General features: G+C 36.1%; 1 protein-coding gene across 4 annotated transcripts in view; it reads right to left on the reverse strand.

The window, feature by feature from the left end:
* The window catches only part of AK9 (adenylate kinase 9), a 174,707-nt gene that overhangs the window by 63,273 nt on the left and 90,978 nt on the right, over positions 1 to 20,456 (reverse strand). For all 4 annotated transcript variants that reach the window (XM_065543206.2, XM_074036850.1, XM_045391667.3 and 1 more), the window contains 7 exons: positions 19,520 to 19,676; positions 18,729 to 18,843; positions 13,149 to 13,225; positions 6,764 to 6,922; positions 2,847 to 2,936; positions 2,173 to 2,373; positions 1,698 to 1,813 (listed from right to left, as the gene is read on the reverse strand). In XM_065543206.2, the coding sequence (XP_065399278.1) occupies positions 1,698 to 1,813; positions 2,173 to 2,373; positions 2,847 to 2,936; positions 6,764 to 6,922; positions 13,149 to 13,225; positions 18,729 to 18,843; positions 19,520 to 19,676 (915 nt within the window). The remainder of the gene's footprint in view (positions 1 to 1,697; positions 1,814 to 2,172; positions 2,374 to 2,846; positions 2,937 to 6,763; positions 6,923 to 13,148; positions 13,226 to 18,728; positions 18,844 to 19,519; positions 19,677 to 20,456) is intronic.

Genomic DNA, 20,456 nt, shown 5'->3' on the forward strand with positions numbered 1-20,456 from the left:
TTTCAGAATCTTTTTCCTCTGTTGTTTCATTTTGGACAGTTTCTATTGCTATTTCTCTTGCAGTGGCTAAACTGCGGTCATACCATTAATATATATTTCATTCCGTATACTGTACTTTTCAATCTTAAAAGTTCAATTGAAGTATTTATTATATCTTCTATATCTCTGTTTAACTTTTTGAACATATAGAATAACAACTGTTTTACTGTCCTTGTCATATAATTCTAAGAACACCTTTGTCAGTTCTGAATCTATTTCAGTTGATTACTTTTTCTCCTCAATGTGAGTCATATTTTTCTGCCTGTTTGCAGGTCTCACAATCTTTCAGTGGCTACTATAATTTTACTTTGCATTCCCATAAATATTCTTTTCTTTTTTTTTTTGAGACGGAGTCTGGCTCTGTCACCCAGGCTGGAGTGCAGTGGCGCGATCTCGGCTCACTGCAAGCTCCGCCTCCCGGGTTTACGCCATTCTCCTGCCTCAGCCTCCCGAGTAGCTGGGACTACAGGCGCCCGCCACCTCGCCCGGCTAGTTTTTTGTATTTTTTAGTAGAGACGGGGTTTCACCGTGTTAGCCAGGATGGTCTCGATCTCCTGACCTCGTGATCCGCCCGTCTCGGCCTCCCAAAGTGCTGGGATTACAGGCTTGAGCCACCGCGCCCGGCCAAATATTCTTGAGCATTGCTCTTGGACACAGGTTACTTGGAAGCAGTTTGATCCTTTTGGCTTTTGCTTTTTGATAAGTGGGGCCAAAGCTTCATTTATGCTAGGTCCAGTTATTCCCCATTCCTAAGGCTAGACCCTTGTTAGTACCTTACCCAATGCTCTGTGAATTGGAAGGGTTTTTTAAAAAAAAATATATTATTAATGAAGACCATACTTTAAAATATAAGCTTTGAGTATTATAGCCGGCTTGATAATTGTCTGCAGATACCAGAGATCATTTTATGGTGGGCCAGAGTGGGACACAGAACAACAACAGCAGACATGGCAGATGATGGATGATGAAAGAAAAGAATCTGCATCTGAGTGGGACAAAACCCACATCCTTTAGTCATCCCAAAGAAAGGCTCTCTAGTTCCTTAGTGATAAAGTACTAAAACCTGTTATCAGAATCACACTACATATTGTTTGTAGTCTGACACATATATATTTGGGTTTAAGTTAGGCAACTTAACCCAGTTAATCACAAGTCTATGTTTATATAACTTAATAACATAATATTTATAAAGCTTCAAATTAAAAGAACCACTTCCTGTTTCGTTACTGATAGATGTCTGAACTGGACAGCTATCAAATGAGAATAGTTGTCCAAATTCTGATGCCAAGGGAGCGGATGGGGCCTGAATATGGGTTGCTCCTAACTGAGAACACTGCTCATTATTTTCATGCAAGTAGCCTCTTTTAGTTACAACAACCACTTCCGCTAAATTTATAAAATATTTACGTATTTAAAACTTAAACTTTTTTTCCTTGTAAAAAAGTTAATGTAGTTTCCTTTTATCTTTTCATGAGTCTTTTTTCATACTACATAGCCTGGAATTTCAGGGGGGTCAAGTGAAGCTGAGGCAGAGGGAGAATGTATGTGCAAATGAGAATGTCCGTTCACTTGGGGTCCAAAAGTGATAGTTACCACTCTTATTTGCATATTTTCAATGACTTCACAAATGAGGATGAGTAGAAATAAAAGAATCATGCCTCTTCCTCTTCCTCTTCCTCTAGCTCCTCATCAACCTCTGCTTCAGTCTGGTAGTCTTCTGTTTCTTCCTCATAATCTTCCCCAGTTAACTCCCATGCAGTATATTGAAATGGTTCTAGAGAAAAAGAGAATCATTGGGGAAAATATTTTTAGCAAAAAAAGTTATTAGCATATTACTATAAGGTTAAGAAAATTAATTATTATTATTAGTCTCTTAGATTAAATAAGTATGCAAATAGGCCTTTGTAAGTTCCTTATGTGACAACTGGTCAGTATGGCCAGAGGGGTTTGGACTGCGTGGCTGTTCTGATTGGTCAGGACCTGCACTGTGATAGTTGCTAAGTATTTTATACATCGGCCTTGGATATATTGAACATTTACTTCATAAACCATCAAGGAAGGCTTTCAAGTTTCAAAATGCTTCTAATACTATTGCCTGCTCTTGATAATTAATGTTATGATTAAAGCCCTTACTTTCCATAGTCTCAACTACTTTTTGAAGTAATTCCTGTGGAGTTCTGTCAGCAATCTCCAAGTTTAAAATTTTAATGTAAGCCTCACTAATTGTTGCTTCCAGCTGTTTCCAGAGGATGATGAAAGAATTAATCTTCTCTTTAAATGGCTCCATTTCAGGAACATCAGGATAAGAGTCTTCTGGAAACTCAGGTAGTACAACTTTTGAGTAAAAGACAAAGGAAAGAAAAAAGGGGCTTTAAATATCCTATCTTTAGCCATATTGCCAAAATAACTTATACTTTGTAGTATTTTTAAACAGTTGAAAAAAATATTCTAAGCAACAATATACATTCATAAATTTATAATTTAATTATGTTTTGTTCTTATATTTGCTGTAGATGTGTATTTACCTGTTACTAAAACTCAAGCTTTTGGATAATTAACATGAGTTTCTTAAGGAAACTTTAACTGTTAATAAAAAATGTATAAAACAAATTTGTGTGAAAACCAGTGTTATAATCTGGTTTGATACACTTTTAATGGAGTAAGCCAAATATTTATGTATGTCGATTAGCATACAACATAGAAAGAAATAAGTATGAAGCACCTACTATGCCTAAAATTAGGGACCCATTATAAGAAAATATGGAAAGTACTTTTATTCACTAACTACTTTCATTTTACAGTCTAACCTGTTTCAGATAATTTTTCAGTTTCCAGGCCCTCTTTGGATCCTTTTGGGATTTCTGTTTCCACTGTAGTTTCCTCAATAGGCTCAGATACTTAAGAAAGAAATCTAATAGTTAGTGTTTGAATTTTAAAACATTATTTCTTTATGAATGTTTTGGCACAAAGAACACTTCAAATAGTTTAAATTGTATATGAAATGTCTAATAGAAAGTACAGTTTTTGTTAGGGAAAGAATGGCATAAGAATACACAATTAAAAAGGCAGAAAATAAAGAATATTCTTAAACACGTAAAAAGACATGGACTAGAATAATAATTGACACATGATACATAAAATTCTGGCTGATAATTTGTGAAGTATTAATCAAACTTCTTTTAATTTGGCAGTAGACTAATAATGCCTGATATTCCTTTTAATTTCTTATTAAAATACCCATGAAGCCAGACATAGTGACTCATGCCTGTAATCCTGGCCTTTGGGAGGCAGAGGTGGGAGAATCACTTAAGGCCGGGAGTTCAAGACCAGCCTAGGTAACACAGCAAGATCACATCCCTACAAAAAAATGAAAATTAGCCAGGCATGGTGGCTCATACCTGTGGTCCCAGCTACATGGGAGGCTGAGGTGGGAAGACCACTTGATCCCAGGAATTCAAGTTACAGTGAGCTATGATCATGCCACTGCACACCAGTCTGGGTGACAGAGCAAGACACTATCTGTATTAAAAAAAAGTTTTTCAAGAAGATACACCAAAAAAGATCACAAAGTGGCAATGAGAGATGATGATATTGCAAAGTCCCAGCTGTAGGTGTAGGCATGGAGAGATTTAAGAGAATCTCAACTAATTTCACTGTTGAATGTATAGATTGAAAATTTTTCCTGAAGGATGTAAGACATGCTGCACATACAGATCCAGCAGAGGTGGTTTCAGGGAAGGCAGACCTAATTATCTGTCTTTTCATCCTACTCTGCTCCTAGTTCTGAAACACAAGTTTTGCATAGACAAAAATACATAAATCTATATGTACATGTACATATGTATATACACACACACACATATTCTGTAACACTGTGGAAACTGTCTTCTGAGGTAGCTAAAATGATACTTGGGTCCTCTTTCAACAGGATCGATAATGTTTAATACTCAATAGAGCAGGAAGTAGAAGGGGATAAGCCTGGGGCTGGCCTGGTGGTGACATGTTTAATTGTAGGTTGCTCAATTAAGAAAATCATTATAAACCATGGAAGAGAAGAAAGAACACCAAGAATATACAGATAATTCTACAATGCCTTAGCTTCTCTGGCTTAATCAAAGACTGCAATAGTTGGGGGTGAAGATCTAGCCTTAGTCTAGAAGAGCCATACAAAATGAATATTTACTAAATATTACAACTTGAACTAGGTTGATTTGCATTAACCTATATCAGATATAACAGGTCTATATCTGAGAGTGCCAGGCAAGAAGTCTAAGTGAAAGGTACACGTGTGTGGTGGTCAGGGTAGGGGGGCAGGGTTCTTATAAATACTCTACCTACCCTTCCTGTTGGTAAATGAAGAGTTGGAAATATTCTGCTTCATCCAAGGATAAGTCCACAAAAACAACAAAAATAAAATCGATGAAGAAAAAGAGAGTATTGATCCAAAGATTCAGATGAAAATTTTACTTCTGAAGACAATTTATTATATAAAGCAGAGTAAATTTTACAAGATGTATGCTTGGAGTACTAAAAAACCAAGAGAACAACTGAGTCTATGAAATAAAAATCACGAGGCATAAAGATAGACCAGCCTAAAATAAAGGCAGAAATACAAGAAGGGTAACTGAAATACGAAAACAATGCAAGGAAATCTAAAATGCAATAGTAGAGTTAACATATGCATTGGGAATGTTCTCACAAGTGGGAGCTAAGCCGTGGGTATGCAAAAGCATACAGAGTGGTATAATGGACACTGGAGACTCAGAAGGGAGCAGGGTGAGAGGGGAGCGTGGGATGAAAAACCACCTATAGGATACAATGTACACTACTTGAGTGATAGGTATGCTAAAACCTATTTGTATAATTTCCGTATTTTCTATAGTTAGCACATATTTTTATCAAACCTGGATAGATGTATGATTTTGAAACACACAGTTCAACATCAACTATATCAGAACCATGATCACTGTTTTAATAGACATTTTTCAAATTTCTATTCAATATATTCATTAATTTTGACCTGCAGATACAGTGTACAGCTAAACCATTCTAGAGTTTTTATTTTCAGGATCAGATTTTTCTCAGGTATGCTATTGTGCTTTTTCCATGATATAAGGAAAAATTTACAAAACCTTTTTTTCAGGCAAAATTTTTTTCCTATAGCAGTAGTTCTTAACTGTTAGTATGTAAAAGAATCACTGGGGTGTTCATTAAAATGTAGATTCCTAAATTCCATCCTAGACTTACTGAACCAGAACCTGCATAGAGCTCAGAGGCTTACTTTAAAATAAGAACCATAGGTGATTCTGATACAGCTGATCTACCACCTATACTATGAAAAAAATTTCTCTTTTATGTGAAACTCTAAAGCCTCAGTTAAGCATTTAAGAATTTGAGCGGATGATCCCTTATTTCTTGGATGAAATCATGAACCTGAGCCTAGGCATTCCTGCAACCTGCATCTGTGCAAAGGCAGTATGGTAGATACTGTTGGTTGGCTCCCTCAAACCCCCTCTCATTCTTCTATTCCATTGGCTTCTACCATCTAGGCAAGGAAGCCAAGTCCAAATTAAATTCCCAGATTCCCTGCAAGTAGGGGTAGACAATGATACAATATCCTGCTCAATGAAATGTAGGTGAAAGTCTCTGGGAACTATCTATTTCTTGAATTAGAAATAAAAAGTAAAAGCTTGCAAGAGGAGACATTGTGTCTGGATGCAGCAGCCAGCTTTGGATTGTGAGGATGGAGTCAGATACTGGAGAGAAGTGCAGGAGGAGAGAAGTGCAGGAGGAAAGAAGATGCTTGGGGCTTCGATAACTTTTTAAGCGAACAAACCAGCCTGGGGCACTTAGATATGCATAATACTCAATATACTTTTCAGAATGAAACACATGCACGTACAAGCCGTGAAATATGAATTGTATAATTTTCATTAATTTCCCTTAGTCTTGCTTATTTTGTAAACTCACAGCAGTTCCAAGTCCTTAACTGCTCTGGGCTAGCATCCAGTTACAGGTATCTGAAGACCTTTTAGTTTGTAGGGTGAGTTTCATATTCAATACTAACTCTGCTTGAAAGCATTTGCAAGCCTCATTCCCACCACAGGTGGGTACCCCATCTTCCTGCTTTAAGCCCACTCCCTAGTCCTTGGAGTGGTTTTCATTGCACATAGACTCCCTCTTGCCCTGTCCCATCCACCAAATGAGACCTCTGAGGTAGGGCTTAAAGAGTTAATGCCCTTATATTTATGTTTAAAATGCTCTTATATTTGCATTTAAAAATGGCATTACACACCACAAAGATGAACTGTAAAATTCATGCTAATAATTTAAAATTTTAATTTAATTTTTCTTTACTTAGAGCAACATTAAATAGCAAACAAAAAAATAGCATGACAAATTGAGAGAGAGACTCTGGAAGACAGGAAAAAGCGTTATATTTTACTACCTTTAATGACACTTCTTTCCTGCTTTTTGAACAACATGCCCCAGAAATTACATAGCCAGCTGTGCTTCTGCATGCCAGTGCTGGGGCAGAGCAAACTCCGCTTTCCTACCACACTTGAAACTGTGAGATTTGGACTCAATGGCTGCTCTTTGGGGGCTCATCTCTCCATTCTCAGCCAGCTTCCATTTTACCAACATATATACATACACACATGCCGAAACAGACACATTAATGCACATAAGCAGAATTAAGAACTTGCTATCAATAAAGTCTAACCTGCTTCAGGCTCAGTTTCAGGGGCCTCAGATGCTTCAGACTCCTCAGGTAACAATGACCCTCGGGTATCGTGAGACACCTCAGGTGCCTCAGGCTCTTCGTGAACTTCCAAATCATCACCTTCAATCTCCTCTTCATCCTCATTATCAGTCTCTTCAGCTTTTAAAAAAATTTGAAGAAATAAATTATCATTTGGTTGAAGTCAACAAATATTTATTGGGTGTTGACAAGTGCTGAAGCCAAGCAAAGAATACAAAATGGTCCCTGCCTTCCTAGAGTATGTAGTTTAATGGGGGAGATAGAAAAATTATCTATATATTATAGCTATTCACATGCAGTGGTAAAGGATGACAGTCATCTGCTCGGAGTGCTATGTGAGTACCTAACTAGGGGTTCATTCAAAAATGAAATGTTTATGGCAGTTCCAAATATCCTTACAGTAAATCTAGAAATAGCCCAATGTCCAAAGAAAAGGCTACATCAGCAACATTCAATATAGTAGCCACTAGCTACATGTGGCTATTGAGCACTTGAAATGAGTCTAGTCCAAATTGATATATACTGCAAGTATAAAACATACAGTGAATTTTAAATATTTAATATGAAAAACTAAATATAAAATATGTGACTTTCAGAAAATTTAAAGTTCCATGTGTGGCTTATATTATGCTTCTAATGGGTAGCACCAGGCTAGATTATACATATAATGATCGATTTTCTTACAGTTAACAAAAAAGAATAAATCATGTAGTGGGATAATCAATATATTAAATGTAAATACAAAATACAAAAATTTGCTGGGTGTGGTGGCACACACCTGTAGCCCCAGTTACTCAGGAGGCTAAGGCAGGAGAATTGCTCAAACCCGGGAGGTGGAGGTTGCAGTGAGCTGAGATTGTGTCACTGCACTCCAGCCTGGGTCATGGAGTGAGACTGTGGCTCAAAACAAACAAACAAACAAAAAAATAAAAAACCCCCAAACAACCCAGAACTAGTAGCTGGTTTAATAACTACCACAATTTTGGAACAGTGATAAACATTTAAAAATACGTAAAATTATAATGTGATATGAAAACATCTTCATTTCTATTGGTGACAAAGTCAAGGTATTGCTAATACTATTGTGGTTTGTTGCCTATATTAATTGCGCATTGAAGGACATAATAAATTTCAGTTAAACGTTAGTGAAAATAAATTTTGAATTATTTTCCAGTTAAGTTCACACATCTCTGAATTTTACCCATAGACCCTAGGTTAAGAGCTCCAGTCTTTTTTTAACGTCTGTTTTATCTTTAAAAAATTTTTTTATTCCAAAAGTTTTTGAGGAACAGGTGGTGTTTGGTTCCATGGAAAAGTTCTTTAGTGGTGATTTCTGAGGTTTTGGTACACCTATCATCTGAGCAGTGTACACTGTACCCAATGTGTAGTCTTTTATTTCTCATCTTCCTCCCACCTTCCCCCCAACTTCCCAAAGTCTAGTATATCATTCTTATGCCTTTGTGTCCTCATAGTTTAGCTCTCACTTATAAGCGAGAACATACGATGTTTGGTTTTCCATTCCTGAGTTACCTCACTTAGAATAATGGTCTCCAACTCCATCCAGGTTGCTGCAAAAACCATTATTTCGTTCCTTTTTATGACTGAGTAGTATTCCATGGAATATATATTATATATATAATATATATATCACATGTTCTTAATCCACTCGTTGGTTGATGGCATTTAGGCTGGTTCTATATTTTTTCAATTGTGAATTGTGCTGCTATAAACATGTATGTGCAAGTCTTTTTCAAATAATGATTTCTTTTCCCCTGGGTAGATACCCAGGAGTAGAATTGCTGGATCAAATGGTAGTTTTACTTTTAGTTCTTTAAGGAATTGCCATAGTGTTTTCCATAGTGTTGCACTGGTTTACATTCCCACCAGCAATGTAAAACTGTTTCCCTTTCATCACATCTACACCAATATCTATAATTTTTTGATTTTTAAATTATGGCCATTCTTACATGAGTAAGGTGGTATGTCACTATGGTTTTGATTTGCATTTCCCTGATAATTAGTGATGTTGAGCATTTTTTCATATATTTGTTGGCCATTTGTATATCTTCTTTTGAGAACTGTCTATTCATGTCCTTAGCCCACTTTCTGATGGGATTATTATTATTTTTCTTGCTGATTTGAGTTCCTTGTAGATTCTGGATATTAGTCCTTTGTCAGATGGGTAGTGTGTGAAGATTTTCTCCCACTCTGTGGGTTGTCTGTTTACTCTGCTGATTATTTCTTTTGCTGTGCAGAAGCTTTTTAGTTTAATTAGCTCGTATCTATTTATCTTTTTGTTTTTGGGTTCTTGGGCATGAACTCTTTGCCTAAGTCAATGTCTAGAATAGTGTTTTGATGTTATCTTCTAGAATTTTTATGGTTTCAGGTCTTAGATTTAAGTCCTTGATCCATCTTCAGTGGATTTCTGCATAAGGTGAGAGACAAAGATCGAGTTTCATTCTTCATTGTGGCTTGCCAATTATCCCAGCACCATTTGTTGAACAGGGTGTCCTTTCTCCATTTTATGTTTTGTCTGTTTGTTTGTTTGCTTGTTTTCTTTGTCAAATATCAGTTGGCTGTAAATATTTGACTTTATTTCTGGGTTCTCTATTCTGTTCCATTGGTCTACATGCCTATTTTTATACCAGTACCATGCTGTTTTGGTAACTATATCCTTGAAGTGTAGTTTGAAGTTGGGTAATGTGATGCCTATAGATTTGTTCTTTTTGCTTAGCCTTCTTTGGTTATGTGGGCTCTTTTTGTGTTCCATTGAATTTTAGGATTTTTTTTTTTTTGGAGTTCTGTAAAGAATAATGATGGTATTTTGATGGGAATTGCATTGAATTTGTAGATTGCTTTTGGCAGTATGTTTATTTTCACATGCTAATAGATTCTACCCATCCATGAGCATGGGATGTATTTTCATTTGTTTGTGTCATTCATGATTTGTTTCAGCAGCGTTTTGTAGTTTTCCTTGTAGAGATCTTTCACCTCCTTGGTTAGGTGTATATATATACTTTTTTTTTTTTTTGCAGCTGTTGTAAAAGGGGTTGAGTTCTTGATTTGATTCTCAGCTTGGTTGTTGTTATATAGCAGTGCTACTAATTTGTGTACATTGATTTTGTATCCCAAAACTTTATTGAATTCATTTATCAGATCTAGGAGCTTTTTTGGATGAGTATTTAGAATTTTCTAGGTATATGATCATATCATCAGTGAATAGCAACAGTTTCACTTCCTCTTTACCGATTTAAATGCTCTTTATTTCTTTCTCTTGTCTGAGTGCTCTGGCTAGGACTTCCAGTACAATGTTGAATAGCAGTGGCGAAAGTGGGCATCCTTGTCTTGTTCTAGCTCTCAGTGGCAATGCTTTTAGCTTTTCCCCTTTCAGTGTAATGTTGGCTGTGGGTTTGTCATAGATTGCTTTTTTGTTTTGTTTTGTTTTGAGACAGAATCTCGCTCTGTCACCTAGGCTGGAGTGCAATGACATGATCTCGCTCACTGCAACCTCCACCTCCTGGGTTCAAGTGATTCTCCTGCCTCAGCTTCCTGAGTAGCTGGGACTACAGGCACATGCTACCATGCCTGGCTAATTTTTTGTATTTTTAGTAGAGATGGGGTTTTACCGTGTTAGCTAGGAAGGTCTCGATCTTCTAACCTCGTGATCAGCCCGGCTCGGCCTCCCAAAGTGCTGGGATTACAGGTGTGAGCCACTGTGCCCGGCCATAGATGGCTTTTATTACCTTGAGGTGTGTTCCTTTTATGTCCATTTTGCTGAGGGTTTTAATCATAAAGGGGTGCTGGATTTTGTCAAATGCTTTTTCTGCATCTATTGAGATGATCTTAAGATTTTTGTTTTTACTTCTGTTTACATGGTATATCACATTTATTGACTTGTGTATGTTAAACTATCCCTGCATCCCTGGTATGAAACCCAGTTGATCATGGTGTATTATCTTCTTGACATGCTATTGAATTCAGTTAGTATTTCATTGATGATTTTTGCATCTATGTTCATCAGGGATATTGGTCTTGTTCCTTTTTTTTAATGTTCTTTCCTGGTTTTGGTATTAGAGTAATATTGGCTTCATAGAATGACTTAGGGAGGATTCCCTCTCTCTCTAGCTTTTGGAATAGTTTCAGTAAGATTGGTACCAATTCTCTGAATGCCTGATAGAGATCAGCTGTGAATCCACCTGGTCCTGGACTTTTTCTTGTTGGAAATTTTAAAATTACTGTTTTCAATCTTGCTACTTGTTATTGGTATGTTCGGAGCTTCTATTTCTTCCTGATTTAATCTAGAAGGGTTGTTTACTTCCAAGAATTTATCCATCTCCTCTAGATTTTCTAGTTTGTGTGCATAAAGGTGTTCATAGTAGCCTTGAATGATCTTTTGTGTTTCTGTGGTACTGGCTGTAATATCTCCCGTTTCTTTTTTTTTCCTTCCTTCCTTCCTGCCTGTCTGCTTTCTTGCTTTCTTGCTCTCTTGCTTATTAGCCTGTTGCCCAGGCTGGAGTGTAGTGACATGATCTCAGCTCACTGCAACCTCTGCCTCCCAGGTTCAAGCGATTCTCCTGCCTCAGCCTCCCAAGTAGCTGGGATTACAGGCGTGCACCATGTAATGGCTAATTTAAAAAATTAAATTTTTTTGCCTGGCTAATTTAAAAAATTAGCCATGCCTGGCTAATTTAAAAAATTTTTTTAGTAGAAACGGGGTTTCGCCATATTGGCCAGCCTGGTCTCGAACTCCTGACCTCAAGTGATCCACCCTCCTCAGCCTCCCAAAGTGCTGGGATTACAGGCGTGAGCCACCACACCTGGTCTCCTGTTTCATTTCTAAATCTTCTCTCTTCTTTTTTTGGTTAATCTCACTAGTGTTCTATCAATTTTGTTTATCTTTTCAAAGAACCAGCTTTTTGTTTCATTTATCTTTTATTTATTTATTTATTTTTGTTTCAATTTTATTTAGTTCTGCTCTGATCTTCGTTATTCTTTTCTTCTGTTTTGGGGATCTTGGGTTTGGGTTTGGATTGTTCTTGTTTCTGCTGGGTTTGGGTTTGTGTTGTTCTTGCTTCTCTAGTTCCTTGAGGTGTGACCTTAGATTGTCTATTTGTGCTCTTTCAGACTTTTTGATGTAAGCATTTAATACTATGAACTTTCCTTTTTGGACCACTTTTGCTGTATCCCAGAAGTTTTGATAAGTTGTGTCACTGTTATTCTTCAGTTCAAATAATTTTTAAATTTCCTTCTTAATTGTTGGCCCAAAGATCATTCAGGAACAGGTCGTCTAATTTCCACGTATTTGTATAGTTTTGAGGGTTCCTTCTGGAGTTGATTTCCAATTTTATTCCACTGTGGTCTGAGAGAGTACTTGGTATAATTTTGATTTTCTTAAATTTGCTGAGACTGCCAGGCGCGGTGGCTCATGCCTGTAATCCCAGCACTTTGGGAGGCCGAGGCGGGTGGATCACGAGGTCAGGAGATCGAGACCATCCTGGCTAACACGGTGAAACTCCGTCTCTATAAAAATACAAAAGATTAGCCAGGCATGGTGGTGGGCACCTGCAGCTACTTGGGAGGCTGAGGCAGGAGAATGGTGTGAACCCAGGAGGCGGAACTTGCAGTGAGTCGAGATCGCGCCACTGCACTCCAGCCTGGGTGGCAGAGCAAGACTCTGTTTCAAAAAATAAAAATAAAAATAAAAAATAAATTTGCTGAGACCTGTTTTGTGGCCTATTATATGATCTATCTTGGAGGATATTCTATGTGCTGATGAACAGAATGTATATTCTGCAGTTGTTGGGTAGAATGTTCTGTAATTATCTGTTACATCTATTTGTTCTAGGGTACAGTTTAAGTCCATTGAGAAACTCCAATCTTAAAAGAAACTGTTAGAATAAGTTATATAATGAAGATGGGAGTTTAATCTTAAAGACAGTGAGTGGGTAATAAGAGATTTGCTGTCTTCTCAACTCCTGTAGGATGGTTCTAACAGAAGTAATTCTAACAGCTGTGTGTCACCTGTGTCAACAGCCACCATTTAAAGACAAGCTGTGTGTGCTATTCTGCTGTGTATCACTTGTACAGGGTATATGAATAGGTATCTGTGTCAAGAGTCATTTTCCTATGAATCCATTACTTCAGTGACAATATTATTTAGTATACAAACTGGAACACTTTAAGAATAAAAGGTGCTATAAAGACTTCAAGAACATAGGCATAAACCTGGGTTCTCATGGACAAATTGGGAAATGTGATCACCCAGTCTATAATTCACTTGAAATAGTGCAATTGCTTGCAGTAACAATACCATGACACATCATCAGTCATAGCAATCTGTGCTTGCCTTTTGCCTTCGCTTTCATAACTTCTAGTAGCCTTCGATTTTCTTCTTCAAGTCTCAGTGCCTCTTCTGTGGCTTTTCTGAAATGAAAAGGTTCAAATTTAATTATCTTTGGAAATTCAGACTTCTCACACTATTGCAGGATTAAATGCTTATAGTGTTAAAAATAAAGATTAAATCATATTATACTTACTTTACAATGTATAATTTTAAATTACTCATGTTGAGACTAGTTACTTTTCAGCGTTTTCTTCTGGGGGAGAAAAACTGGAATGTTATACTTTGAAAAACTTTGTCTATTAATTAGGAAACCTGTCAAAAATAAGACAGGATTACCTAACTCTACATTGAAAAGGCAAATGGGAGGATTTGTAGCATTTTTCCTCTGATTTAATGGTAAATGTTCACAATATAATGTTAAGTAAGAAAAGTTGAATACAAAACTATATGTATAATATAATTTTAATTTGGCATTTAGAGTGCATACAAACGAGGATTAAAAGTCTAGGAGAAAACCAATCAAATGGTCAACATGGATGATGGCATGTAAGAGTTTTAAGTTTTCTTGAACTTTTTGCATTAAAATTTTTTCTATATTGAATAAGCAGAACTTTGTAAATTTATCTTTCTAATAAGAAAAAAATCCTAATTATTTTATTTTTAACATAGTAGTGATGAAATTTAAAGAGACCTGGAATATGGAAACTTAAAAACCTGGAGGGTATCTCTTTTTCATTAGGATTGAAGCATCAAACCTGCCTTAACGATGGTGAAGAAAGTTGGATGGAAAGTTAGTAAAATGTTGTAGAAAGGCAATATTTATTAAAAATTAAAATGTATATACCTTTGATCTAGAAATTCTATATCTAGGAATTTAGCCCTCAGAAAGAGGAATACTACTGCACAAACATACAAAAGAATGTTGACTGAATCTTTAAAAAATTATAACAAAAAATTATATCAGGTATTAATCAGTAGGGCACTAGTTAAGGAGGAGCCCATTCGTGTCAGCAGCACACACTGGGGGCACAGCTTTCCTCAGACCTGTTATTTTCTCATACTCGGCATTCTTTGCATCCATTTTCCCTTCCTTTGAAAGCTAGTTACACATAAGACATTACTACACCTCTTCTCCCAGCAGGTCGGCTTCCTGTTAATGGAGGACATTCTCTCACTGCATTCCTAATCCTGTGTTCCAGTCAGAAGTCTTGGCGTAATTCAAGTTTTCTTTGCTCAGCCTCAGCCCTCTGAGGCTACTGAGTGTTGTTTCTGAACTCCTTTCTCATTCTCTCTGCGTGTGAACAGGCCGTTGCTCTGTAGGCATACCTTGCCTTATTGTGCTTTGCTTCATTGCGCTTTACAGATATCCTGTTTTGTTTTGTTTTTTCTTTTTACAAGTTGAGGGTCTGTGGCAACCCTGCATTGAGCAACTCTATTTCTCTATTTCAAACTTTCTCATTACTATTATGTATCAGTGATCTGTGATCAATGATCTTTGATGTTACTATCATCATTGTTTGGGGTGCCATGAACCACATCCATATAAGACGGTAAACTTAATTGATAGATGTTGTGGGTGTTGTGACTGCTCCACTGACTGGCTGATCCCTTGACTCCCTCCCTCTCCTCAGGCCTCCCTATTCTCAAAGACACAATAATATTGAAATGAGGTCAATTAATAACCCTACAATGGCCTCTAAGTTTTTAAGTGAAAAAAAGAGCCCCACATTTGTCACTTTAAATCAAAAGCTAGAAATGGCTAAGCTTAGTGAGGAAGGTATATTGAAGGCTGAGATAGTCCAAAAGCTATGCCTCTTGTGCAAAATAGCCAAGCTGTGAATGCCAAAGAAATGTTCTTCAAGGAAATAAAAAGTGCTACTCCAGTGAATACACTAATGATACAAAAGTAAAACAGTCTTACTATTGATATGGAGAAAGTTTTTGAGTGGTCTGATTAGATCAAACCAGCCACAACATTCCATTAAGCCAAAGCCTAATCAGGAGCAAGGCCCTATAATTTGTTTCAATTCTGTGATGGCTGAGAGAGGCAAGGAATCTGGAGAAGAAAAGTTTGAAGCTAGCAAAAGTTGGTTCATGAGGCTTAAGGAAAGAAGCCATCTCTATAACATCAAAGTGCAGAGCAAGGTGAAGTAGGCAAGTGCTGATGTAGGAGCTCCAATAAGTTATTTAGAAGACATAGCTAAGACCATAGATAAAGGGGGCTACACTAAACAACAGATTTTTCAATGTCAACAAAACACACTTCTGTTGGAAGAAGATGCCATCTAGGACTTTCAGAGCTAGAGAGGAGAAGTCAATGCCTGGCTTCAAAGCTTTAAGGACAGGCTGACACTCTTATTAAGGGCTTGTGCAGCTGGTGAAGCCAATGCCCATTTCCCAGTCCAAAAATCCTAGGCCCCCTAATAACTATGCTAAATCTACTCTGCCTGTGCTCTACAAATAGAACAAAGCCTAGATGACAGTACATCTGTTTACCACATGCTTTACTGAGTATTTTATCTGCTGTTGAGATCTACTGCTTAGAAAAAAAGATTAATTTCAAAATATTACTGCTCATTGACAATGCACATAGTCACCCAAGAGCTCTGATGAAGACATACAAGAAGAATGAATGTTTTCATGCCTGCTAATGCAACATCCATGCTGCAGCCCATGGATCAAAGAGTAATTTTGACTTTTAAGTCTAATTATTAAGAAACACATTTCATAAGACTACAGCTGTCATAGATAGTGATTCCTCTAATGGATCTGGGCAAAGTAAATTGAAAACCTTCTGGAAAGGATTTACCATTCTAGTTGCCATTAAGAACATTCATGATTTGTGGGAGGAGGTCAAAATATCCGCATTAACAGGAATTTGGAAGATGGTGATTCCAACCCTCATGGATTACTTTAATAAGTTCAGGACTTTAATGAAGGAAGAAACGGCAGAGGTAGTAAAAATAGGAAGAGAATTAGAACTAGAAGTGAAGCCTAAATTGCTGCAATCTCATGATCAAGCTTGAACAGATGAAGAGTTCTTCTCATGGATGAGAAAAGAAACTGGTTTCTTGAGATGGAATCTATTCTTGGTGAAGATGCTGTGAACATTGTTGAAATTACAACAAAAAATTTAGAATACTACATTAACTTGGTTGATAAAGTAGTTGTGCGTTTGAGAGGATTGACTCCAATTTTGAAAGAAGTTCTACTGTGGGTAAAATGCTATCAAACAACATTACACACCACAGAAAAATATTTTGGGAAAGAAAGAGTAATAAATAGATGCAACAAACTTCATCGTTGTCTTAGTTGAAGAAATTTCCATAGCCACCCCAACCTTTGGCAACCGCTACCCTCAACGGTCAGCAGCCATCAACACTGAGGCAAAACTTTCCACCAACAAAATGATTGACTCACTGAAGGCTTAGATGATCATCACCATGTTCTTTTAAAGCATTTTAAAATTAAGGTATATACATTTTTAGACATAATGCTATTGCACACTTAATAGATGACAATATTGTGTAAACATAACTTTTATATGCACTGGGAAGCAAAAAGCTCATGTGACTTGCTTTACTGTGGTGGCCTGGAACCAAACCTGCAATATCTCCAAGCTATGCCTGTACCTCAGATGGGGCTCTTTGTGACATCTTCCTTATCCAAATCCTGGATCAAGTATGTTGCTGCTGAGAATCTAAGACCTGAACAGAATAAGGAAGAATTTTGCTACCAGTTCTTAGAAATTTCTGTAAATCACTTGGATAGAAGATCCAAAGACTAACAATATGACAGAAATTATCTCGTCATTTGACTGGCACATTTGGAAACTGATGCTGGAGAAGTTTTAAAATTTAGCATGTCTTTAGATATTTGATCAAGATGCAGTTCTTAATCCTGTTAAGTTCCTCTCTTTTCTAACCAACCTATAAGGCCTTTAAGTGAATGTCTGACAGTTTTTTAAAAACTATCTTAGATTTTATTTTCTGAAATATAAAGGAAAAAAGTTTGTTTTGAAAAACTCATGTTGAATTTTAAAAATCAACATATAAAAACATAGAAAAAGCCTGCTTCAATCTGGGCAAGTGAAATTAAGAAGTTTATAAAGATGTAAAAATTTAGAATCAAAAGAAGTAAAGATTGATTATAAAAATAATTTAGAGCATTCCATATGGTAAAAGAGGTGAAGGCAGAATTGAGAGAAAGTGGAGAAGATACCTTTTCCTGTTTTAAAAAAGTTAAAGGTATACATATTTTTAATATGTTTAAAATGTAGCAGATCTCCAGTCTAGAAATCACATCAACTTTGTTTTACTCTTACGTTGAGATATCCATCTGTTCTCAAAGATTGGACTATTTCTCACTCACTGGAAAAAGATTAAGTAATTCCTTAATTATCAACAGATTATAACTGATCTGTAGATTGAGTATAGCTGATTGTAGCTAATTAGTAGATTTGTAACAAAAGTTTTAAAAGCTAAAAGGGAATATAAGTAAATTTGTAATTATTGTCTGAATTAAAGTAGTGTTTGGTCAATATATCATATAATAATTTTATTAACTAATTTAACTAAATCATACATATTTTTGTGTTAAATTTCTAAAGGAGTGACTAGCTTAAATGAATAACGAACACTAAAAAGTAAAATCCTCTGACACACATATCAGTTAAACCACTCTCTACCTCTGTAATTACCCACCTCCCAGCTTCTTCATTTCTAGAGTTTAAAGAGCCCTCCTAAGTCTCAGCTCAAATAGCTAATATTTGAAAGGGAAAAGGAAATAGCATTTAAGAAAGCCATAGGTGCCATCATCAATAGTAGAAAGTTCCATGGATTTACAAGGAAAAATTTAATTCTTAAATGTCTAGGCCTTTATTACTCTGAATAGTAGAAATCCTAGTGGACAAATTAAAATGTAAAGTATTTAAAGAAATTTTTTAGTAAGGAAGAACGATTAGCAAACTAAGTCATTGTTTCTTTTAATATTTTATTCTTCAATCTGAAGGACTTATAGTTTATTAAAGTTTAGTATTGACCCCTGCCATGAACAGATAACTGTGTGGTCACATTTTAAAAAGTCATTCATTATACCCAGATCAGAGAATAAGCCCTCGATGTTAAATCTGTCAAACATAAATAATTAGCCTGTTCTTTCCATATGTAGAACTTAGTCAGGCTTTGGATTTTAGTCATGTCACACAAGTATTATATATTTTCATTTGCTTCCTATCATATTGTTTCTTCAATTTGTAAATGCTAGTTAACAAAATTAAGTCACAGATAAGTATCATAACAATATATATATCTTACCCATGCTCATTTTTTTCATAGTGTCTGTTAAGAGCAGATGCTTGATTTGGAACAAGTTTGATATGGGCTGTGAAAACATCCACAACTGTGTGCTTTATAGCTTCTGTAAGTATTTGTGAAATCGCTGCTTTTCTTAGAATTAACTAGAATCAGATCCAGTTAATAATCATGTCAATAGTAAATGTATTCTATAAGTATAATTGCAAGAAGATATTTAACTGCCATAACAGAGACATTAATCTGTTTTATCATTCTAGGCAGATTTTACCTTGCTGCTTCTTCCTCTTTTTTTTTCTTTTGTAGTTCTTCTAATAATCTTTCTAAAATCTTAGAGTCAATTTCAGATTTATTCTGTAAATATATTCTATTAAATAAATATTTTCCTGAAATACAGATAAAGAGACTAATATTACTTTTGTAGCTTATACAATACAGTGAGATGTATTTTGAAGATTAACACAAACATTATTTCTGCCTATCTCTAAATATATTTTCCTTTAAGCATGTATCTAGAGCCCAGATTCTTTAAAAGATTAATAGACCATCTTATATTCTCTTTAAAAAGGTGTGTATGAATACAGTATAAATAAATAAAATATGAAAAGAGGTAATATATTATATTTTTCCCCTGGAAATTCCCATTTTGAATATCTTACTTTAAGAGGCAAACAGAATAATTAAAATTTAGCTCCGCTAAATTTATATACCTCATTTTTCCTACTTGAGGTTAAGAAGAACTAACATTTAGTCTTTGCCCTCAGCCTTATACGTTATTCATTTAGAAGTTATAGCTTCTAATTGTGTGTGTGTGTGCGCTAAACTGTAAGCTTTAAAGAACAATTACAATGGCCAGCTAGAACATTCAGCCATCCGGCACTTATTCCTGGCCACCTTCTCAGTACATGGAAGCCTCATTTTGTGTACCTCTAGTTCCTGCAGGGATTGCTGGGGTGGGTATTTCTATCTAGGAAGAGTGGAGAGTTGTCCATTCTATATTTAACCAAAAATATCAATAATAAAAACTTCACTTTCAAATTTACATAATAAATATTTACCAACCATTGTTTTCTGTATCTGATAAATAGATGACCAAATCAGGTATAACTCCTTTCTTGATTAAGACCATCCACAATTCTTTTACAATAGGGCAGTTGTCCACAATCCAGCCTCCATATTTTGGGGCACCAGGAAACCTATCCTTGTTTTCTTCCATTACCTGTGAAAAATTGTACACTGATATTACTATCATAGCTTGACAAGTCAAGGGTGCTACCTTGATACGTAATTTTTGTGGATCTTAAACAAGTATCTTTTGAGTTCTTCTTTCAAAAGGAAAAAAAGGGTGACAATTTTTAAAGATAAACTTAATTTTAAAGCAATAAAATCATAAGTTAAAAAAGTTAAGAATGGAGGCAGGGAGCAGTGGTGCATGTCTGTAGTATCAGCTAAACAGGAGGCTGAGGCAGGAGGATTGCTTGAGCCCAGGCGTTTGAGGTTGCAGTAAGCTATAATTGTGCCACTGCACCAGTGTCAGACCCTGTCTCTAATGAAACAAAAATAACAAAAGTTAACAATGGGAAGAAAAACCTTTGTGAAATAAATATAATAACATTTTTGCTATATATTACTCAGAGTACAGATCGCGATTCAGAAGGTCTGGGGTGTGGCCCTAGAGTCTACATTTCTAACATGTTTCCAGGCGATGACGATGCCTGGACCACTCTAAGTAGAAAGCTCCTGGTCCAGCTTGCTTTTTCAGTGACAACACCCTTAGCTTCTCTTCTGCTTTCACTTCTCAATGTGAGAGCTGAAAGGTACTGAGATGGTTGGTTCCTACTGATGGCAGTAGGAAGCACAGAGTCAAAACAACAAAACAAATCTTGCAGGTGCTTAGACAATTCTGCTAAATTCTTGTCTTCCTGCTTCTCTCCAATAGCAATAGTTTCAACACATATTTGGAAATTAGTAATGTGTATCTATGAAAACACCAATTCTG

This window comes from Macaca fascicularis, chromosome 4 (genome assembly GCF_037993035.2).
Source record: "Macaca fascicularis isolate 582-1 chromosome 4, T2T-MFA8v1.1".
NCBI lineage: Eukaryota > Metazoa > Chordata > Mammalia > Primates > Cercopithecidae > Macaca > Macaca fascicularis.